Source organism: Lepisma saccharinum, chromosome 10, assembly GCF_977018435.1.
Source record: "Lepisma saccharinum chromosome 10, izLepSacc3.1, whole genome shotgun sequence".
Lineage (NCBI taxonomy): Eukaryota > Metazoa > Arthropoda > Insecta > Zygentoma > Lepismatidae > Lepisma > Lepisma saccharinum.
In genome coordinates, this window is record NC_139238.1 from 33,625,102 (window position 1) to 33,650,256 (window position 25,155).

At 40.3% G+C, this 25,155-nt stretch overlaps 1 protein-coding gene across 2 annotated transcripts in view; it reads right to left on the reverse strand.

Moving 5' to 3' along the window:
* Ac78C (adenylyl cyclase 78C) overlaps positions 1-17,416 on the reverse strand; it is a 464,534-nt gene extending 447,118 nt beyond the window's left edge. Inside the window, exon 1 of one of the 2 annotated variants that reach the window (XM_083129709.1) lies at positions 16,906-17,416. In XM_083129709.1, the coding sequence (XP_082985835.1) occupies positions 16,906-16,955 (50 nt within the window). In that variant the 5' untranslated portion in view covers positions 16,956-17,416. The remainder of the gene's footprint in view (positions 1-16,905) is intronic. The other variant, XM_083129708.1, reaches the window with a different exon arrangement.
* Between the last annotated feature and the right edge of the window lie 7,739 nt (positions 17,417-25,155).

Consider the following 25,155-nt stretch of genomic DNA (forward strand, 5'->3'; position numbering starts at 1 on the left):
TCTAACGAGTGGGTAATCTCCGACCTTTTGATCCTCAAACTCCAAAAGTTTCCGTGCAATTTATGTCACGCTCCATATTGGATTTAGGAATATTGTGTCGGAATGTTTGTCTTATTGCTACGATCACAATCAATTAATTCTCGTTATTGCAGTTTACTATACGCGTAGAATTTCAAATAATAAAACAAGACAGTATTATAAAGCTATAAAAAAACAGCCTGTGAAATATAAAAATGAAAGACGTGCACTAGTGAAATAAAAACCCGCAATATTAATTTAAGTGCAAAATTCAACTTACTCCAGGACCCGATTACTTGTGCTGTACTACATCCAAAGCACGCTGTTTGTCCAGTTGCACGTCAATACGTGTCTGGGCGAAAGATTGCAGCTTAACAAAGGAAGTTATGTGACTTTTGGATTTTTCATGTTTGGCACAAGTGTTGCAAAGATTACAGTCACGCGTCCATACATTCTTTTCAGCCCCGAAAAGTAAGCACGGCGAACAAAAATGCAAAGCTTATTAACACTTATACTTCCTGTCAACCATGGTGTTTTGTCATAATTTGCTTGCGAAAATGCCTCACATATTCCCGATTTTGTCTTTGTGTGTAGAAATAAGTTCAAGCGATGACACTGGCCTACCTGTATTAACAATTTGCAACTTCTCCTGAAAAGATCTTGTTCCAAAAGGTTTCACCAGCAAATCTTGTATCACATCCATTACCCTTTAACACAGCACTATCACGACAAACACTAACACCTAAATAAATAATAAACACGAAGCACAGCACGAAGCCAACGACTACACGCATTCAGTTTCACGCGCCAAACTTCTGTTGTTTTGTTCCTGGCTCAGAATGAAATTCCCTATGAATAATAAAAAAAATCCCTTTCCGAGCTCGAATTGACAGGTTTTTAAAAGTTCGAATCATTGCAGGTCAGAGTCAGAATTTTAATTCGGGATGAGGATCATCCCTTATTATCAGCCGCCACATAAATTTGAAACAGTGGGGTTAGAAGTCCTGAAGATGAATCTCAGATTATTAGAACGTATTAAGCAAAGTGTTTAATCCTGCTAATGAAGTAAAATGAATTACCACTATACACTTTTTAAATTAGATATTTGTAGGATTTCGGGGAGGGGGGTTTCCCTTTAAAAAAATATTCAGTTCCGTGAGATAAGTATTCTCGCTGCTTTTGAAGATTAGAGAGGAGAAACAATCACTATTTTTGTAAATACAAGGATGGGGGGAGTCAGCAAATAGGTGCTTTAATTGCTTAAGCCTTGAATTTTAATTCAGTTTGCTTCATCTTCAATATTTAAGCTTTTCCCTTTTGATAAATTTATGTTCAAGTAACAGAAATCAGCAAGACAGAAGCAAATGTAAAGTGAAAATTAGCGTAGAATTGGTTTGCCCATGTTATTCAGTTTTCCTGTTCTTCGCACTCTACCGGGTATGTTTTCCCTAGTTGAGCGGAGGGAACGGAGAAGGCTCTCAAGGTTGAGAGTGCGACCGGTGGACTCTCACAAGAAGGAGCTTACCCTGGGCACGGAATCACCGCGCCTGAAAAGCAGTGTTTCCTCCCCCTCTTTCCTTTCTCCTCCCTCCTCGCCAAGGGTTGTAAGGAAAGCGGGAGGAATGACGTCAGGGTGAGATTCCCTGAAGTCATTCCACCGGCTGGAGAAAGGTTCCCGGACATTCGGTGGCAAACGATTGGAAGTATTCGCGCGCTGGAAGCAAGGAAATGTATGCATCGAAATTGGTTTGGAAGAATATTGCGAGGAAATGTGTATATATATATATATATATATATATATATATATATATATATATATATATTAAAAAAAAGAAATACAGCCGGGTCATCTGCGATTACCTAGATGACCCAGAGTATACGCCGCTGCACGTAGAACACTTTATCGTAGTGGCCTTGAAGTTCCCTCAGGGCACTCCTACGTAAAGGCTTCTGAGCTAGAAGGATATCTTCCCCATTGAGTGGAGGACAAGTGGGTGCGTATAGAGGTCCCTCAACTTTCGTATTCTGTTTCATTTCAGAACCCGTGCTGTATCGTCGACTTAATCCAATCTATCCGATGTAGGTTTTAGGTTCTGTTTCTGTTCGGTTATTTCATGTTGTCTTCCTGCTTATGTTATTCGCGACGAAGGCTCTGGATTCGATAATCTGGACAATAACGGGATTGTGTTGGTTGCTTGATTTGGTGTCTTAAGTTCACTTTATGTCCTGTTAGGCTAATCGTGAATGGACCTACAGTTTAAAGGGGGATCCGAACCACTATGTTCCTCCACCGAGTATCGAACCCGGGATCCTTTAATTACAAGGCGCCCACGATCCCACTCCGCCATCGGGGATTGTGTTCGCAACGAATGAATCAAATTTGAGTGATATGATATGCAAACATTGGAAGACTATTGAAAGAAAAGCTACGGGAACCTGCCAGTTTTTCTACTGCAGACAGGAAACCATAAACATGCAAGAGAAGCTTATATTCTATGAAACCTGACGCTATGTGCTCGAATACTGGCTATATATAATCCATAGAGGCATAGCAACGTTAAACAACCTCTTATATGATACATATAGGTTTAAAAAGATCGAAATACAAAGATTGTGTGCGCCTCACTGATCGCGTAGTGGTAAGGCCTTGTAATCAAGGGGTCTCGGGTACGATACCAGGTGATCGCACATAGTGGTTCGGATCCCACTTTAAACTGTATGCATTTCAGATTAGTCTATCTGTGCCGGTGACTCAGTCGGTAACGCGTCTGACTACCATGCTATAGGCCCCGGGTTCGATCCCCGGCCGGTTCAAGCCCGGGAACTTTTCTAACGTTGGAAGCGGCCCCGGCGCCCACCCAGCGTCGAATGACATGGATACCTGGGGGAAACCCTGGGGGTAAAGGCGGTCAGGGGCGTGATGCTGATCACATCACCCCCCACTCACGAACGAATCAAGAAAGTATGGGGCGGCGTGATGCTGATCACATCACCCCCACTCACGAACGAATCAAGAAAGTGTGGGGCGTTACCCCCACACCCCCTATACGCCTTCATGGCGTAGCGCTAAGCACAGGTGAGAACTTTACCTTTTTTTTTTGCATAAAGTGGACTTACAACAAAATTTAAAATTGCGATAAAGATTATGATAAGGTATTAAAGAATTGGGTCTAACACATTTTTTTATTGTTTACCAATGACCTTGTTAACGGTGGAAGCGGTCCCGGCGTCTACCCAGCGTCGAATAACATGGGTACCTGGGGGAAACCCTGGGGGGTAAAGGCGGCAGGGGCGTGATGCTGATCACATCACCCCCACTCACGACCGGATCAAGAAAGTGTGGGGCGTTACCCCCACACCCCCTATACGCCTTCATGGCGTGGTGCTATGCACAGGGGAACACTTTACCTTTTTACCTTGTTAACTAATATTCTTAATTTCAGTTTCAAGATGAAATCGGCTACGAAATAAAAGGAGTGGGTTCATATTTCTGTTACGAAATTCCACTTTTGTAGTAGACCTGTGCCACACTAAGATGTGACATAATAAACAAATCTGAGACACTTTCAAAGTATTAAATTGCTATCTACGTATTTGGGAACAATCTTTCAATATAATACTTTTTTTGGACGCGTCAAATCATAGTATTTAATTCCTGTTTTAGCAGCTTTAAGAAACCTGATTTTTTGGGGGGGTTACAAATGCCCTTTCTGCTCCCGTCAAGTTACGCCTATGAAAAAACAGGAATTCAAAGTAAAAGACTGTCCCGACTAAATCGGGAGACACGTCTGATAGATTTACAATTGGGAAAATCATAATTAAGCGTGTAGTTGAAAACAACCTATTTTCATATATTGCATGCAGCTCTACTTTTTCTGCAATGTGGATCAAGAACTGGGGACGTGGAGAAGCACAACACTCCACGTAACCAATAGTCACGTGACCCTCTTTGCTTTCCTGTCATGTTGACCTTAGCGTGGAACACATTTCTCGGTGTTAAGACAGGCAAAATCACCCGATCATCGAAGGGTGCAATATGTGTTGCCTACCCTCCTGCATTACTTGCTCCTATTAAAGCCTTATGGGGAAGAACTTTTTTCCATGACTGTACGTCTGTATTCTTGGCCGTTGGGGTAGGTAGGTTTGCCACTGGACAACCGACCAGCGGAAAGTTTCCAGTAATGGCTTAGGTCATTAGCGGGTCCTATAAATAGGAAGGGAAGGGAGCAGTGGCTCTCAGATACTGAACTGATCAAAGTTGGGATCGGTTAGTTCATATGAACTTTCCAGCCTAATTATTGCCTATTTTTGTGGGAGCAGGAAAAGGTTTATTATCCATTTTGCCTTGACTTATCTCACTCAACAGGTCGCTAGGTGCCGTGGCTTGCCGCGAGTTGATAGCTTCCTGGAGATGAGGCCTTGCTCGAAAAAGGTTTATTATCCAGTGGGCCTCAGGTGTTTGGCGGAGTACTACGATGTAAGAGGTATCTTCTTCTCTAAGGGGAGCGGCTGGGCGAGCTTTTTTCTTTACTATGTGAACCGACAAGGATGTTAACTATCTTTATTTTAACACACACACTTGCTCTTTTCACATTATTTCAATTTCATGTGGGAAACCGGGTACACACGTACACATACCTTCAGCCACCTTTTTTTCGTACTGAAGGTTTTTTTTTTTTTTTACTCGTGAAGTCAGTGGCTACACAAGTCTACACACTCTCTTCGGGAAGCGGGAATTTGGCACACTGAAATGGGATTGTTTTGTTAATAACGGGCAAGTCTTAACTTCTTCTGTAAATAAGAAATAAATAAACCTGCATATATCAAAATGGAAATGGGCGTTATGTAATGATTCGAAGAAATACCTGTATACTGGCAATAGTTATATCCACAGAACTTCAGATACTGTATGTCTTGAACCTAGGCACAAGGTTTTAAAATGTATGGGTGTGTATGTTGAAGGTGCGAGCTGTAAATCGCCTAAAAACACAATTTATACCTATACAATATTAAACGAGACGACAAGAGTTTATGAAGAGAAAAGTAACATGCATTTCCTGAATTAAGCCTACTTTTTATTTCCTCTTTAATATCATTTTAATTTGTTAGTATTACTCCTAAATACTTGAATTTGGAAATTTTCAAACGAGTTGGTATCAATAATTAGATTTTGATTATTACCTAACACTTGGTTTCGGCCTGTAATCATATATTTAGTTTTCTCTTTGTTAACTTCCAAACCTATCTCTTTAGCGGCTTTGAAAAATATTTTAGCATTATTCTTAATTGTATTTACATCATCCCCCAGTAAGTCTACATCATCTGCATATACTAACAGCTGAGTCACACCGTTTAATTTTAGTCCTTCTTTAGTTTCTTCTACCTTCCTAACAGCATATTCTAAGGCAAAATTAAAGAGCAATGGAGATAATGCATCTCCTTGTTTTAACCCATCATGAATTGTAAATTTGTCAGACATATTAATATCGACATGAACTTTACTTTCTGTTTCACTGGTGCATACTTTTATCATACTAACAAGCTCCTTAGGTATTCCAAACTCGACTAATATATTATATAATTTCTCTCTTTTGACTGAATCATACGTTTTTTAAAATCAATGAATAGCTGAAGGACATTTTGATTATATTCCCACTTTTTCTCAAGTGTCTGTCTGAAGTGAAAAATTTGATATGTAGTTGATCTGTTACGTTTAAATCCACATTGATAATAACCTATAATTTCATTAGCATGTGGGGTTAGTCTGAACCTTCCGCCAGATGCTCTTATTGAAATGGTAATTACAGCCAGAAACCTGAGAATCAGGGAACGTCGCACGTAATCAATTGAAAGTTCAAAATCGACTTTCAGCACTTTAGGCTTGTTCTGCCCAGACCACATTTTCAGAAATGAAAACAGTTGCTTGCATATTCGCTCTGTTTTATCTGGGAGCAATGCGTACAAGACTGGTATAACCAGCGTCTTGTCGTGTGTGCTTCCTATATCTGCATGTATGCTGTACAATTGGGAAAAGTGCTTGCAGCAACTGCTGAACGTTCCGTCAAGAAACCATTGCTCGCTGTCCCTCTGTACTGGTTTCAAACCCTCGTAACCAAAACAAAGAATTCGTCTGTCTCCTTCCAGTGCGTCATACTGTAAAAACGAGGTACCATCTTCAAAGCGAATTATGTCATCAGGAAAACAGACGTTCCTAGGAGTCGGTGCACCTTGATATATGCCGAGGGCTTCTCTTCTAACACCATTTAAACACCCTTTCTTCTGACTAAATGATAGAATGGAGGTTACTATCTAGATCCAGACCTTGGTCAATTGGAGCAGGCAGTTCTTCTTTGAAGATATCAGACACTGGAAAACCAACAACGGAAACACTAAGTGTGAGAATTAAGCATTAGACGAACTTCTTTTATAGCGTATTTACCCCCCCCCCCCACCCCGCCTAGTGACGTCACTCACTGGACCGTGACAATTTGCACCGCACCTGCAGAGAGATTTACCCGATAAATAACACCGTGGCAAAATTAATGATAATAAGCACTGTGGCAACTCACACGCAATCCTTAGAAATATGCAGGGTGGAGCATTTTTTACTATCTAGTTTTGAGTTGTAAACACTGTACAATGAGAATTATGGGAAGAAGGAAGTACTTTGTGACTTTGAATGTCAATAGCCATGGAGTGCTGGCTCGTACAGTAAAGTATATTTTGTGCACAAAAGAAAAGTTTATTGAAACCAAATCAATCGTACCAGTGCAGCGTTCCTTTAGGAAGGCATTTCGGAATCACAGAAACTGGGCACAAGTTTCTGTACGAAAGACAATTAGTGAATGTGTGTGCCACTGGAAGTGTTCAAAACAAACCACACTCACGAGCAAGGACAGTGAGAAGTCCAGAAAACATTCAAGGGGTTCGAGTAGCTATGCTTCGCAGCCCTGTTCTTCTACACCTATTCCTTCTGTCGTACAGTGTTTCCAACTCCAAACTAAGCAGCCCAAAATGCTTTAATCTGTATGTGGATGTCTTGATTACGTAACTATCCTGGTTTTAGTTCTATTGAAACTGTCATAAAAATATGACTTTTCTTAATTTTACTGAAGCCTGCTAAACCCACCACTGGATAACACAGAACCGGGATTCGAATCTAATGACCTTTATTTGAAAAACTGGTATCAGCCAGGCCGACGAATACCATAGCAAGGAATGTACGGTGATATCTAGCGAAGGTACTCACAGTACGTCAAAGGACGTGAGAGCTTTTCGATGTTGTTCAACGGGCAAGCTAGTCTGACAGGTCTGAACGACGGAGGAAAAAGTTGAAGTGTTCCAAAGCAGAGCGCCATTTCACGTGCAATTCTCAACAGTTGATGTCAACAAAGATAGTCCATTATTGCATGACAGTTGCAACCACCACTTGGAATTCAAGATCATGGAATAATTCAGGTACACATACTTGGAAACCATTGTGGAAAATGCTTCGACACTGTAGACTTTTTCAGGGTTTCACTATTATTGTGAGTAGGTCATGGAACATACAGAAAGAAAGAAGGAAGAAATAGAAATACAGACCGAGAGAAAGAGAAGAAAAATGAAGAAGCGATAGAGAGAAATAAATAAACAGAAGAGAGAAAAATAGAAGAGAAATTAAGAAGCTAGAGTCAGAGAGAGAAAGAGAAGCGAGAGGAAAATTAGAGAAGAGAAATAAAGAAGCGAGAGACAAAGGCACACAGAAAAATAAAGAAGAGAAGTGATAGATAGAAAAAGTGAAGAGAAATGATGAAGCTAGAAACGGAGAGAGAAAGGGAAATAAGAATACAGAATAGAAATGAAGAAGCTACAGAGACAAAGAGAGAGAGAAAGAAATAAAGAGAAGCGAGAGGAAAAGAATAGAGAAAAGAAATGAAGAAGCTACAGAGAAAAAGACAGAAAAAAATAAAGAGAAGCGAGAGGAAAAGAATAGAAAAGAGAAATGAAGAAGTGAGAGACAAAGGCACACAGAAAAAGAAATAAAAGAAGCGATAGAAAGACAAGTGAAGAGAAATGAGGAAGCGAGAGAAAGACAAGTGAAGAAGCTAGAGACAGAGAAAGAGAAATAATAATATAGAAGAGGAATGAAGAAGCTACAGAGAGAAAGGAATAAAGAGAAGGTCGTATTTATACGTGCACCAGTTGGAGAAAGTTTCTTCCGCATTTGTCCGTTAGTTTCGTCATTGCATTGTGATTTTGTATTTTTAAATCAGGTTTGGGCAAACCCGCCGTATTTATGAAAGAGCGCTATCGTGTAGCACGTGTATGCTGAGTAAACAGCAGTACTGTATCGCTGTAGGAGGGGCTGCAAGACGAAAGTGAGCGAGGCAGGAGGCTTCGCCGGTCGCGTTCGTGCATTAGGAAACCTCTCGTAATCTGATTCGTGAGTGACAGTGCAGTGTAATCATGGCGGAAGAAACAGGAGGTGGCTCCCTGAAAAGGAGGGCTTCTTCCGCCACAGAACTTTTTACTTCTCTACGCAAGCGACTTCCCCACTGCTTGGGGACTTTGTTTGAGGTGCAACGTATAGTCAACGGCAAAGATAATACAAGGCAAATTGTCCATAATTATTTTCATTCAATTATATTCTACATCCTGTGTTGTTTTAAAAATTGGAATTCTGTGGATGCGAAGCAGATGTCCACTGCTTACTGACGTCTTTATTTCAATTTATGGTTATCACATTGTGGAAAACAGACTGGAAGAAAATGGTCATGTCATTTCTTTTGCCGTTGAGTGTACATGCGGGAATCTCAAGTTGCTCGAGCATGCTTTAAATTTAAAACAATACAACCTAATCATGTCAGTGACCATTTGATTTTCAAGAAATACAACCAAATCGAATTCCGGCACTCTGTTAAATATTGAGTGTAGGGACGTAGGACGGTAAATGTGACATGTGAAGTCAAGCACGTAGCCAGGGAGAGGGCTAAGGGGACTTAAGCCCCCCCCGAAATTCTACAAATATATGAATTAAAATAGTTTATAGTAGTAACTAATTCATTTTCCTTAGCAGGAGTAAATACAGTAAGGTTGTTCGCTTTATATCCGACCATTTTTGACGGGTACTCACCTTAAGAGATACCGCGCCGCCACCACCGATCATGTTCTATTGGACCCCCAGCATTGTGGACTATCGCCCGGCATCGTAGTTTCCATTGCAGCAAGCTCCGGCGCAGGACAGGCATGGAAATTCTGTCCCACTCCTCCCTGCAAGCTTTCCATAGACCATCCAGGGTGCGCGGGCGGCGATGTTGAAGACGTCGTTTCATCAGTCCAAATGCACAAAAATCCATTGGATTGGCATCTGGGCTTTTTACAGGAATGTCTTCAAACGGAATGACACGAATTCCTAATTCCTCTGCCATTTCCTGAACAAAAACGTAGTGATGTCCTGGCGGTATGATTCGAAGACTTGTCCATATGGATCATCACCTGGTTCGCGTCCATTCCATACAATTGTGGGATGTCTCTCCGATAGATAGGTGTCAGAATGGAGTCTTGGAAGTATCTGGCATTCACCTTCACGTTTTTGTCCACCTTGCGTATCATCAACTTACCCTCATATCCGAATCGCGTCACAACCATAAAGCCACGAGGGAAACTTTCCCTCACTGACGAACAAAGCTGCTGCGCCCCTTGCCGTCAATGTCACGTTATGTGACACTTTGCTTGCAGCCCTTCTCCTGGTGGTTTTCGTGGGTGAATGTTTCGCAAGGAGAGCCTGTTGTGTGTAACGGGCCACAATAGCTTTCGCAGTAGTCACCCCGAAGTGTTAACCCATTCTCCCGACACTGTTTCACAATGCGTACGTATGAAAACTTAGCATGGAAAAGGGCCATTACGTAACCCTCCCAATACCGTTTGATTTTCGGCGCCATTTGATAACATTCACTACCAACACTCACGCACCTACAAGGTCAGACACAACACTGCTCCCGCCAGCAGACCCATAGTTCCAGCATGATACGCCAGGTGGCAGCACCGAATCGAAAATGGTCGGATATAAAGCGAACAACCAGTAATATTTTATAATAAGTTGTAATATACTGAGAAATTCAATTTCAAGGATTCTATCACCAATTTTCCGCATTTATATGGCGGCATTTGATTAGGGATGAGCCCCTCTCGAAATAAATTCTGGCAACGGGACTGTGTGACGTGCTGCAGGGACCCCGAAAGTTCTGGAGTATCTGAATTAGTTTCTATACATGCCTGTGCTTTTCTTATTTACATAGACTTTTATTTACAGTAGTCGCAACAATAACGAGATGAAATTGGGTGTAAGTGGTAGTCTTCTCTGATCCTCTCTTCCACGTCGTGAACTGCACTCTATCAGGCCAACGAGGCTCTGGCGCCCCGAGCCACACCCAGCACAGTCCTCTGTGGAGGGGATTGCGTTGTACCGTCCATGTGTGTACGTGATTCTCCCTTCATCCATTTTATCACACATCGTCGCGATTAGCCAAAAGTGACAGAAAAGCGATGTAAAAGTTGAATAGAATTTATTTCCAGAATGAGCCTTTACAGCTGTACATACCATACAAGGATGAAACATTTTTAGTACAATTTCCCTACACGCTTCCTCCTCTCAGTCTACTTCCACATTCACACTGCTTGGGACTTCACAAACACTATTTCATTTCAACTCTTTCACCACACTTGCACTGTTACCCGAGTGATTCCTAAATTTTCTCACATTTATTTATTTAGTAGCCCCGCCCCCCTTTCACACATGTTTGTTATCCCCACTGCGCTTCTTTGCTCTCCTTGCCCAGGCATAGTGTAGGACAGTTCCCAGATTCCTTATTTTCGCCTCCCCCCCCCCTCTCGGTCTCTCCCTCCTAATAACGCTTGTCATTATATTCTCAATGTTAGCTTCATTTATTTCCCTGATATATTTTTGTTTTGCCTCCCCTGTTTCTTTGCACTGGAGGAGAATGTGAAATTTCGTCTCGTCTTCGCCGCATAGCGGACATTCTACGCTCCCGTCGTCGTTTTAGTTTAACTTGTGTCCATCCCTCAGCCTGAACCAGGCCAATCCTGAGCTTTCTTTTGCCCCACACAAATACACATTGTTCCTCCTTCCCCATTCTCGATCCGTATCCACTATTTTCGCTGATGTTAACGATATTTTTGCGTCGCATTCTGCCAAAATTTTCTGTTTGGTAATGTCTTCCAGTCTGCCACGTATGGCTCCTAGCATCTGCATATCAATTCTCCCCTCTATTCCCTCTTCCCACACCCATCCCAGCCCTATACTGTATAATTCCGTCTTTATTTTTGCTACGGGATGTACAAGTAAACCAATGAGAGTAAATAGATGAAGGAATAATCGCAGAAGAAACAGATGAGCCTCCTGGGTAGAGTAGTGCAACACTGTCGCCTTGAAATTAAGGCATCCCGGGTTTGATCCCCAAGACACATGTAATGGCTGAGATCCCACTTTAAACTGTAGGTCCCGATTAGCTTATCCGTGCATAAAAGTTGCCCTAACCTATTGATTTAGCTTTTGAGCCCACTTTATGCGTACAGAAAGGCTAATCGGGACTGGACCTGCCGTTTAAAGTCGGATCCGAACCATTATGTGACTTCACCGTTGACCCCTTGATTACAAGGCGACGACGCAACCACTACGCTGTCGTGAAGGCACTAAAGTAGGCTTAAAATTTGCAAAGGAATACGTTGTACATTGTTACGGTTATTACAAATTAATATTATTACGTATTGTGCTATAAATATACCGGGTGGTCCAGAAGTCCCGGAACGGTCACATATCGTGAGAAATACACATCGAATCGGAAAACGAAAAAAATACGTGTTCAATAAGTGAAAGAAAGGTATTCAATAATATCACACTTGATTCCCCACCCCCGCCACCTGCAACTGTGAAATTTTAAATGAAAACTCATATTTTGTATTGTAGAATCGGAAAGAGGACTTCATTCCGAGTCCAACGAGCTATGAACCATCCTCCTACCTAAATTAGGAACGGAGATATGGCGATTTTAAATGTTCGTAAAATTTCATAAACCCAAAAAAATTTCAAAGGGTATCTCTGCACCTAATTGAGCTACAGTGAAAATCTTCCATACACTCTATTGAAAGGCCTTGACGTGCAGATTCCGAATCTGCAATCGCTTTCACACTAACTCAATTAGGGGCAGAGCGTCCCTTTGAAAATTTTTTGGGTTTTATGAAATTTTCACGTTTTTTTTGCGAAAATTTAAAATCGGCATATCTCCGTTCCTAATTGAGCTAGGAGGATGGTTGATAGCTCGTTGGACTCGGAATGAAGTCCTCTTTCCGATTCTACAATACAAAATGGGGGTTTCCATTTAAAATTTCACAGTTGCTCCCCGCCCCACCCCCAGGGTGATATGTGACCGTTCCGGGACTTTTGGACCACCCGGTATGTGCAGCTCCTGCCATTACATGTTAGTAAAGCTCCTATGACATTATTAATGGAATTCTCGCATTCAACCACGCACGCTATGAACACCTTGCATCACATACTACATTGTTTTTTCCGACGCGTCTGGGGAACATTCAAGGACAACAGATTAATATGCATAATTACATTTATAAACTTCCCCCGTTATTTTCCCGATGTTTGCACGTCAGATTAAAAATATTTGATCCCTTCAATTCGCTGGTTTCTTAATGGTGAATATTTATAGAATTATGTCAGTATGACGGGCAGGTGACAGGGCCAAAGGGCGCACTAACTTGTGGCGGTAATTTGCACTAATCTGGGCACTTCGTTTGTTTTCTTTAGTGTTGTTATCGCTCTATCACTTCGACGGCTGGTAATTGATTTGCTCTTGGCAGGGTTATAAGGGATGTTAAAAGTCCAGGAATTTGAAATAAATTCAATTCCGGTCCAGCAGAGAAAATCATCAAGCGTAAATGGTTTCTGGACCGTAAAGAACCTTTTTATGTGTAAAGTATTCCAATTCGGTCCAGGAACCTTTATTCCGGATCAGTTTAAATACGCTCTAGGAACTTTCTTCAATTAAACAATACTTATCTTGGACCGAATTTAAGTTGTGCGAGAAAGAAGGTTTCGGTTCTGTTGCGGAACTCAATTAGAACTCATTAGAATTTATGAGTTCCTAGACCTTAAACAACCCTGGTTCTTGGTCTACAAAATACCTCAATTCACCGTATAATAGTCGCACCCTGTTTCTTTCAGTCCAAAAATCGGTTTAACATTTAATTGTGTAATCGTTGCATCGACTCATCAGGTAACGAAACCAATGATAGCTCCGCAGAATCTTCGGACATAGAAGATTACATTTTGTGGGTCAGTAGTTCGAAACACTGTTGTAAATTTTCCTGAGTGTAATGTTTCGACTATAATGCACAATTCAATGAGAACGAATGTGTTATTTTCTTTTTCCAGACAGGAAAATTCTTGTCCCCGCATAAAGCGGTTTGGGGCTCACCCGGCCTGAAATGAAGGGGTACCTGGGGGATAAAGGCGGCCAAAGCCTAGTGTTGATCGCATCACCTACAAATTGCCGAGATCTAGATTGATTGATTGATTTAGTTTATTTTACTTCGCGTTTTGTGCCTCTAGGCTAATTTGCGAAGATGGGGATGAGCGATGAAATGATGAAATTGATGAATGGACATTCACAAACAACCAAGCCTGACTGGGATTCGAACCCGGGACCCTTGCTTGGCGTCGCAGCGCGATGTGCAAACCACTCGGCCACAGGGTCGGGCGCCGAGATCGAAAATGTGTGGAGCCCTAATCTTGCACCTAATATAGTTTACCTAGCATTTTTAAGTAGCGGTAATGTAGGCTTTCTTTTAAAAAAAAAAAAAAACAAAAAAGGCTTCACATAATGGTCGCACCCCACTTTTCTGGGGAAAAGAACACCTAGCCCCTGTTGCAGTTGCGGGGGGGGGGGGGGGGAATTCCAACACACAATATCACAACCCTACCTAACAAAAAAAAATCCCACACAGAACGATACTTTCACTCCTTCATACAAGAATCGAGAACGAACGAAACAAAGGAAAAGGTCAGCTCTTCTAACCACCACCGATTCGAAGCCCACTTTAAACTGTAGGTCGAGTCTCGATAAGTTTGCACAGTGTGTGCTTGAAACACAACTCAAACTAACCATCGCAAGTGACAGTAACACCAACACAATTGATAGTTTCCACAAACAACAACAACAACAAGAACAACAAAACCAAAAAGGAAAAGGTACTAAAACATTTAAGTTAATCTACTGCAATTATTAGGGTGCGATTTTTTGCCTATTTTATTCCTTTGTAATAAAATAAAGGCTTAAATGTTTAAAGTTCGTTTCACGGTATTTCTAGTCCGAAAACGCATTTTTTATAGTGCCTATAAATGTCTATTTTGAGCGTTAGTGCCTATTTTGCTTAATTGTGCCTAAACATGCCTATTTTGCAATTTTTGCTTACTTTGCCTTTTTTATGCGCCTTTGAATGTCTCTACATTGAAGAATGTAAGCCTTTGATTACGTTGAACTGGCTGAATCCTGGATTCGTCAGATTTGAGGGCCTCAATGGATGTTCAATGCATATTTTAATGTCTTTTTTTTAATTTATAGAGCCTTTTAAGTGCCTATAAATCCGCACTCTAGTAATTATACTGTGCGATTAGAGAACTATGATTGAACGGTGTCTATTCGGCTACGTAAATAAATAGTTGAGACTATGTGAATTTTACGTAATTCCACTCTGTTACAAACTACCGTGCATAAGGCGCCCTATATAAATCAACTTTCATAATCTTAACTCCATCTCTTGAAAAATTTATATATTTAAAATAAACAAAAGTAGTGATCTGTACACGCGTTGTATTACACTTTTAAGTTTTATTTTTATATGTTTGGCGTGTTCGTTATTAAGTTTATGTAAATCTCCACGACCTTATTGAGGTGTAAATTGTATACAGCGCCATCTCTTAATATGTATTTGAGCTGTGCGTTCACGGGTCAGCGAGTGATTAATTGATATTTGCTATTCTGCTACTTTTGGCTAATAGCGAAGACAAGGATGAGTGACGATGTGATAAAATTGATGAAAGTAGACTCACTAAACCCGCCTATGCCGAGGCGGTGACTCGAACCAGAGGATGAGATAGAAAGTGGCAGGGACTGGGTTCCAAAACCGGAAGAACAAGGTGCCAGAATGGCAGGGGTGGCTTATGGGCGCCAAGCCTGGCGTTTCCCTTGAATAGCTCCAAAACCTTACTTCTGATTATATAAGCGTGGCTATGTGTTTTTAAAAGAGTTGGATTTGTGTGGACAAAAGTTAATTGAAGTTATCGCTGTATAACAAAGTATATTGCAAAAACTTGTAGCAATATAAGCTGAGAGATTACTGTTATTTTGTTATCATTATGTAGGTATTAAGAGGCTCCCGCGGACCCAAATGGTTAGCACTCTCACCTTTGGTGCGATAGGTCTCGGGCTCGATTCAAGTGGAAGTACCCAAAATTTCGGCGTTGACCCAGCGTCGTGAGAACTGGGGACTTACTCGAAAAGAAGGAATAGTGTCGCCGGTCTCGAAAGCCATGAAGGGATTTGATTGAATTAGGTTTTTACGTCGCTTGTCTCCCAAGTTTGTCTTATCGCCATAATGAGGATGAATGATGAAATGATGAAGGAACACCCATGCCCAGGCAGAGATTCGAACGCGGGATCCCTGGCGTCATATAGCATGCCGTGCTAACCACTCCACCATGCTGGTCGTCGAAATGATGTTGGGAGTATTAGATGTGACCAACAATTCAATATTACAGTCTAAAGTAATGGCAAAATCCAACTCACCTATTCCCCCCGTCCAACAATCACCACCACAGTCGCATATAGACAAAGACTGTCATACGGCATACAGCTTAGCACTCATTGTTTACATTCAATTCTCAAAAATTTTCGAATAGTATTGCTTGCAAATTAAGGTTTTCAAATTTCCTTTAATTTTCTTACAGTAGCACCATTAAGCAACCATGATAATTCCATGTTTAGAAAATAGTATAAATTAAATTATATGTATTAGCAATTATTATTATAATAAAGCACATGTCTAAATGTGAGTTAACCAAGAAGTAAGAGACATTTTCACACCACGAGTGCTTCGAAAAAAGTCAGGACAGGGATTAAAAGGAATGGATTATCCTGACTACATCGGTCTGGTAGCCTTGTCTCAATGGTTATAAAATTAAAACTACCCAATATTGGCAGACTGCCTCTCTCCACAACAAACCCCTTCATTTATGCAAGGACAATTTTTTTTACAAATTTGAAGATTCGTCGATGTTCGTACCTTTTTATAGATTCACATTTAAATATTTCATAGGTCCCGGATGCGGGGTGGAATACTGTTAATTTTTGACGTTTTTTTTAGGTGTGTGAATTTTTATACCGATAGCAAGTTTTCGTTACGTTAGGGTTCTTAGTTAGGTTTAATTCTGTCAGAATTTTCGCGTGTTTTTTTTTTCAGATTTCTGTGTGTGTATACAATATTTCCTTTTAAAAAACTATTAGACTGTTGTAGGATACGCGGAATTGGACGAAATCTTTGGACTAGATAACTTTGTTATTTGTTGTTTCCTCATATTGAAACAAATTTTATGTAGGTACGTAAAACACTGAAAGCTGTAAATTACATTTTTATAAAGTCGAACTTTTCGAAAATGTACGATCGGTCACGATCCGTAGCATGTTGGAAACAACATGAAACGAATTGACATAGGAAAAATTTATGTTTTAATGCAGAAATGCATAAGGTGAAAATTAGTACCCTGTTTATAACTCAGTTGCTGAGAGAACTATATAAGGTACTTTAATTACTTACCCTAAAAAGTCATCGGTTTCCTCAGATTCGCCAGCTTCGTACGGTTCCATATTATTGTTCCACAAGGCACCAAAGTTAACACGCACACACAAAAGAGGACACAGGTAAAAAAAAAATGTGCAAGGGCTAAGTCCAAGCACACCAACAGCACTTCACATTGGCGGCTAACTGCCGCTGCGAACCGGACACCAGCGCGTAAAGCAACGCACGCATTCACCAGACGCACATAGCACGTTGTTTCTTTTCCGGTACTGTAGGTTCGCGATGGGCCAACTCAACCGGCTTATGCACAGTCGCACGGTTAAAAGCCAGCCACACGTGAGTCTGCGTCCCTGAAAAAAAAAAAGAAAAGCGACGCGATGCGGTTTCTCGCCCAGCCTGTAAACGTAGTAGTCAGCGGAAGAATGACACTCACCCCTTCCACTATCCCCACCCACGGCACCTCTTTTACGTCTCTCTTCCGTTCAGTAGGGGAGGGAGAGGGGGCGGGTGGATGAGTGCATCACGCACACGAACGTGCGTTTACCTGTTGCCCTCCCCCCTCTTCAGTCCGTTGCGTCACGGGAGTATTTCGCACGCTGGACGAGGCACGCATTTTAACCGATGGACAAAAGGTTCGAGTGAGATCTGCCGATGTTTCCCGTGCGCTGCAGAAATACGTGTCAGTGTTGCCAACCCTCAATTTTGATTTGTGTCCAAGCGAGAAAACACTGACGGGAATACCGCTCACTCTTCACTTCAAAGAACCAAAGTGAACCACTTTATTTAACCGACTCTTTTCAGTTTTCAGAAGAAAGTTGGAAATTTAAAATTTATTTTTTTTTCTAATGGAGGTTAGAACTGCGCTTATTGTGTAACCAGGGATGTTGTCAAGGGTATACGTATCACTCAGGTTTATGCAATCATTACAATATGCGTCTCACATTGATTGATTGATTGATTTAGTTTATTTTACTTCGCGTTTTGTGCCTCTTGGCTAATTTGCGAAGATGGGGATGAGTGATGAAATGATGAATGGACATTCACAAACAACCAAGCCCGACCGGGATTCGAACCCGGGACCCTTGGCGTCGCAGCGCGATGTGCTAACCACTCGGCCACAGGGTTGGGCGCGTCTCACATTTTAAAGAACGCCTTCTCTATTCTAATACGCCTCATTTATGCCATTGTGGGTACATCATCATCATCATCATCATATGTATTGCATAGCAGACATCCCCTCAGAAGTTAAATGATTTCATCCACAATACTTAAAGGCAGTGGCGGCGATTGGGTTCCAAATCTGGGGAGGGGGCGAAAGATGCCAAAACTACTGGGGGGCAAGGATAGTTTATTTTCCTTTGGTATATAAGGTATAGCATAGTGCGTGAGCGTAAGTGGCAAAAAGTGGGGGCAATTGCCCCCCCCCCCCTAATGGCGCCACTGCGTAAAGGAAACAAAATCCAAAGTTAACGTTTCACGAAACTTGACGTATACTGTCTGAAAACTGGGACTATAGCACTGTGTTTAACTGCAATACGCCCATGTACGAAAGTACCCTCGCCGGGATCAAACCTAGGACCACATAATTACAAAGCTACTGGCATTCTCCATCGGGGAGGCTCATTATTTAATGGTGCAGGTGCAGGTGCAGGTGCAAATGCAACTCCCGTCCCCCGCAAACTTTCTAAAATGTATCTCCAAATTATTTCTTTGCCTGCTTCAGCGGTTTTGTCAACAGTTTTCACAAATTTGCTGTCCGTTGATAATCAAATCTTCATATAGGCCTATTTGAAACAGGAATACCTCAAGCACTGTACGCAGTGCAAGGAGACAATTGCTCCCGGAGTACTTCCCCATAATAGCCGACCTCAGCGGCGTTAATACAGCGATTCCCGGGATTGAATCCCGTCCTGAACAGAGATTTTTGTGAGTGTCACTTTATAAGTACCACAATTTCGCTCATCCTCATCTTCGCGATTAGCCAAAAGTGGCAGAAAAGCGAAGAAAAATAAACCAAATCAAGAAACAAATTTCCTCGTCGAAATAATATGCCTCCCCCCCTTGATATTCAAACCATTCAGAAGATAATATATATTTGACTTGTGTTTTATGAAAGTTAGTAAAAATAAAACATAGGTATCGATCAGAAATGCATAGAAAGACTATAAATAAACATTACTATTTTAGAACTAGTGACATTTGTAACCATAAGCGTGCGCAGCCCCTCTGATTAGGAGGGGCAAAATCCTTGATGAAAGTTCAGTTAGGAAAGATTGATTGCATTGATGGGTATATATTATGTGTACGCGTGCGCACATATATATATATTGATAACATATTATTTAAATACATTACATAATCAATTCATCCGCCCTCTAACAAATCAACAGCAGAAATGATATAAATTGTCTCTGAAATTTGCACGCTCCTTTTCCTCCAAACCAAACTGTTGTAGCAGCAACTTTCTGAAGTACTTAGTTGTTCTCTATCCGGCAGAGGGACAACTCTTGCCGCCCCCTAGCTATGGCTCTGAATTTGACAAGACTGTAAGAAAAGGAGAAATTGCGAGCGAAGCGACCAAAAAAAATTACGAAATGTATTTTTATTTGTATAAAATTTGAATTCGAGGGGGCAATTGGGTGACCACACCTCCCCCTTCGAAAACGAATGTCAACCTAAAAGTATAGGTATATTTCACACGTATAATTTAATTTCAGTCATAGTAATTTACATTAATTATTATGTAATGGGGACGCAGGAATCCGATAATTTGAAATTCAAGTGGTGTTTTTTTGAGGGGCAACACTATTATCTGGGTAATACGCCCCATGGCAAAATGCCTTGCTTGTCCCTTCGTGGAAAAAGTCTGCGAACGTCCGTGATTAAGGGGGGGTGGGGGCAATTGCCCCTCTTGTACCCCCCGTGCGCACGTCTTTGTTTGTAACCATGGCTTAGTTGAAGAGGTTTCGAATTTTCTTCTGGAGGGAAGAAAAGTATCAATTATAAGCAGCCTACATTAAAATGCATAACATGGTTTTAAAATTAAGTGGGCCAAATTTTCATATTAAATGTATTTTTATTATGAAATTTCCCATTACACTGTGACAGGGTGGGCCAACCTAGAGCAGGTCATCAAGTAGGCCTACTTCCCTGGATGAACTTCCATAATTACACACTTGGGAAGGTGATGGAAAAAATCAAATTCCTTTGGGTTATATCCGAGGTAAGTCTTAAGAATACAAGCATAACAATGATAAATTGAATTAATTAAAAAAAAATACATCAGTACGTCCACACAGTTACAGTAAAATTTACAATAATTTACCGTTAAAATTCAACAGTCTGGCTGTTAATGTACAAAAAACAGGACACAATATTAAAAATTTGTATCCTGCATAAAGGTAATGATTATAAATTGCAGTTGATTGCAGAATGTATATTTTTTAAAATTGATAATTAAAAAAAAATACAATAATTACGTAACGGTCGTTAATACTTTAACACGGTCATGGGGATTTTTTTTACTGTGTAATCAGATGGCAAAAGTAACTGACAATGTCACATATTACATTTCTTAAATCGGAAAGTACCGAGATATGAACTTCTTTATCGTCGAAACATAACAGTTAGTTTTCACAATGAAACTGAGTGCAGGTGGTTTCATGCATCTGTTTTCATCATTTTACAGAGTTTAGAATTTACGAAATCAACATTTTCCTTTTACCGGAAGGACGACGGTCATCTAGCCTCCAATCACGGGAGCCATCTGTTGGTCACAGTGTAAAACACAAAGGTTTGGTTGGCCCAAATCAACGGGTAAGCCTGCCCGATACTCATGGCCAACTTTTAACAATAGTTCGATTGCACTAATACAGTAATTACGTTGGAAATAGAGAAGAGCAAAGATTAGATCACAGTTTACACTCCGGTTGTGTGTTTGAGATCGCTTTGGGATTAAATCAGTGAGGTAGCATGGTTACGATAAGTAACTGTCATCAAAATTCTGATGACAGTTACTTGAAGTAGCAGTAACAAAGAGTTATGTCATGTTTTTTAGGTTAAAAATTTTATTAAAGGAATAGTTTTGAGTGTTGAAAGTGCACATTGCTGATCTAAACGTGCACTAAAGTTTTCAAAAGGAGTTTTCGAAAGTGAAAAACATTTTGTGGCAAAAATTTGGAACAGTTCTGGTCCATCTTCTTAAAAGTAATGATTGAAAGAAAATGTCTGGAAAGTATTTTTTTCCAAAACTGTTCTTTTCTCACAGTGTACTTTTCGAGGTAGTGTTTTTGGATAGTCGCTTTCTAAGAATCTAATATTTTGTCAAAATTTGTTGATTTTTTCTTAAATTAAAGAAAATATGTATTCAAATTGAAATTACTAATCTTTACCCAGTATTTAAGCAGGATATAAAAGTGTATTTACTGTATTGTATATTTAGGTAATGTGCATAGATTTTCTACTGTCTACTTTAATCACGACCATGAATGATGAATCAGTTAGGAAACCCATATTATAATAATTATAGTGACTATAATAATTAAAACATATTGATTATGTTAATTATAGCCACTTTTGGCCATTGGCCATCTGTATAAATTCCGTCAAATTGTGGCGTACCCAAGGGGGTCATAAGGCCCTTTTTGGCCCAGAATTCATAAAAACAACAAACGTCATCGTCATATGCAGGAATAGATGGGAACTCATATGACTCATTACTAACAATAGAAGGCATTAACGCACTACGAAAAATTGATTTCAAAAGCAAATATTGTTGAAGCTAGTCGTAATCATTGCCATTTTCTGTATCCACAAGAGAACACAAATTATGAGGATAGATATAAGTAAAAGTAAATTGAACTCTTGGCGTTCATACTTTTGTTCAAATGTTGTCCTTATTTTATTTAAATATCTTAAATGGCGATTTATTAATAGTCTGGCGCAGTCTAAAAGAAGAGAAAGCAAGCCAGAGAACAAAACTGAATGTTTAAGGAAGCAGTTCCTCATAAAGTTAATTCAGGTAGTTGTCGTAAGTGGCGCTGCCATCGCAAATTTCCAGAATGGTAAACACATTGACAGGGGTGTTTCTCACAGCGTCCCGTGAGATAATCTGGGAAAATAGAGGCTAGGAAAAAAAGGATATGTGATGTTTGACATAAATACAGTAGCCGAGTTTTGTGGAAAAGCCAGGGAAACGAAAATAAGAGCATTGCTGCAGAAATTATTGATGAGTGTGTGTTTGCAGAACGAACTTGCCTGCCAAAAGAGAATTCTGGTATGCATTTTTTTATTTGCCAGAAGTTATTTATGCAAGTCGTGTTGCGCCATTATGTCACTCAGCGAGCAAGATATTCCCGCACGCCTGAAATAATTTTTCAGGTTCATGAACACACATCATATGCAGGCAGAATTTTTCGATCTGGCGCCAAACTAGGGTTCTGAGGGAGATGGTGTCTCTTTGTGTCTGTTCCCCACTTTGACTACAGCCAGTAGGTATACAGGGCGATTCCGTGAGAAGTCCCACTTTTTAATTAATTTCAATTGTAACATAGTTGCACTCAAAAGTAACGTGAAATATTGACTATTGGTGCAGATGGCGTTGATGTGCCCGGATGTTATATTGTTTATTCGTCCATTCTCGCCGACCTACGTGGCGGAGTGGTTAGCGCAGCGCGCTACAACTGAAGAGGTCCTGGCCTGGACATGGGCGTTCTTTCATAAATTTCATCACATCATCAATCCTTTTTACCTTTGATTGATTGATTGATTGATTAAGTTGATGTTTTAAGTCCACTTTATGCACAGTAAGGCGAATTGGGACTGGATCTACAGTTTAAAGTGGTATCCGAACCGCTATGTGCCTCCACCGGGTATCGAACCCGGGACCCCTTACCTTTGCGATTAGTCAAAAGTAGCGGAAGTAAAATAGGGGAAAGTCTTACAGTACCGACCATCTTACAGTACCGACCAGCTTACAGTTCTCACTTCCGCTGATAGATTGCAGGGTACTACAGTAACACGTGGAGGGATCCTGTAGTCATACTTCATATAGTTCGGGCGCGATGTCTTTTGTTCAGTAGTGAGAGAAGTGCGAGGCGTTCAATACGTTTCACGATATTTTGAGTGAGAAAAGTTATCTTTACGACACCATTGGTTCTTTCTAAGGTAAGTCCATCATGTGTTTTGCAATGCCTGTGAAAGGTACATGTGTTAGGTTAATCTTTATGGTAAAAGTTATGTAATATATTCACTACATGGTGTACCATCACCTGCAAGGTAACAACAAGTGTGTCGTCCAGTACCGACCACCCCATGGTCGTCCAGTACCGACCACCCCATGGTCGTCCAGTACCGACCAATATTAACTGTAGAAGAAATTGTGGTCTAATTTGAAGATGGTTGTCAGATCCTTTTCTTATCATTACAGAGGAAAATGGCAACACCGAAGGAGAGGGAAAAAATAAATTGGACGGAAGCAGTTATGAAGGTGGCTGTAGATGAAGGAATTCCTAAAATTCGCATCTGATTTGGCAGACCATCTAAACCTACTTCATCAATTTAATTATTGCATATCACAGTATTACAAAATATAGTTATTAGAATTGGGCAGACATTATTAATGTAAATGGTTTCTTGTTTTATTGATTTTAATAATTGTTTTGTGTTTCACTGTCGTCCATATTTGGTGGTCGGTACTGGACGACATTTTTCAGTCTGTAAATAATAATACATTTTTATTTTTCTCAATATGTAGCTATTTATAAGTAAATATAAAACATATTTTATAGCAAAGGAATTCTGGAAGAATAGAAAATTGCTTTGAAATTCACAGTTCTTTTACTTTAACAAAAGTTATAATCAAAATACTTAAGGTGGTCGGTACTGCAAGACTTTCCTCTAAGTTAAGTAAGAGAAGTAAAATTGGTAAAGGTAAAGTAAGCAAGCGAAGTAAAATAAACCAAATCAATCAATCGCCGGTTCTCGTCACAGGCATCAAAATGTTGTACCTCGATGGCGTAGTGGTAATGTTCTCGCCTTGTAGTCAAGGGGTCCCGGGTTCTATACCGATAGAGTCACACGGTGGTTCGGATCTCACATGAAATTGCAGGTACAGTCCAGTGTTGCCACATGAAGGGAAATTTCCCTTTTGCAGGGAAATTCGGACCGAAATTTGAGCCAAAAGGGAAAAAGGGAATTTCGATTAAAAATACCACAATTGCAGGGAAATTTTAAGGTCATCTGACTACATTATTTTAGTTTATGTTAATTTTGAATTTCATATCCACATTTTTTATGTTATTTATTTATTTTGCTATTCCTACTTGTTTCTGCTCTTTAAGTTTATTGTACGTTGCTTTTATGCATATTTGGGTAAATAGTAACGATGAGGATTAACAATTAAATGGATTTCTGACCAGGATTCAAACTTGGGGCATCTGGTCAGGAAGTGAGAAAATCGAAATGTGAATTTTTAAAAAAAAAATTTATTCAAACGAATAACGAATTCAACGGAATACTTAACTATGTACTACTACTGCTTCCACCACCACCACTAATAATGCTGCTACTACCACTACTACTACTAATAATAATAATTATTATTATTATACAATTTGCTTAGGTGAAGGGACTAATTGGTCCAAAAAGGGAAATTTTGTCCCTTGGGAAGGGAAATTGTGCCCTCTTATTGTGGCAACACTGGTACAGTCCCAATTAGCATAACTGTGCATACAGTGGACTTAAATGAAGAACTCAAAATGTTGTAGAGTTCTGACAACATGGGTTGCAGGTGAGAATGTCCATGGACGGTTTAAATGGAAGTCCTCGCTGACGAGTTAACAGTGTTACCATCCTCAAAAGTCATTATCGAATAATTATATAACATCAGTGGCGGCGATTGGGTTACAAAACTGAGTGGGGGCAAAGACAGTTTACTTCCCCTTGTAGATAAGGTTTAGCATAGTACGGCTGCACCTCCCCCACACCCCCTCTAATCGCCGCTACTGTATAACATTATTATTGCCCAAGAAAATGTATTGAACTTAACAAGATACATTAGAACTGAAGTAGGATATTAATACCTGTCTAATTAATGTCTCAATGGTCGAACTTCTCTGTATGTTGACCATCGTTCTCCGTGCACACCTGGATTCGACGCCCCTGCATTTTCTTTTTCCAGTCAACTTGTGAATACGGTTTCATTTCTTGCCCTCTGATTGGCTGTTGGAAAGTTACGGTGCTGTGATTGTTAGAATATATTCTTTAAGC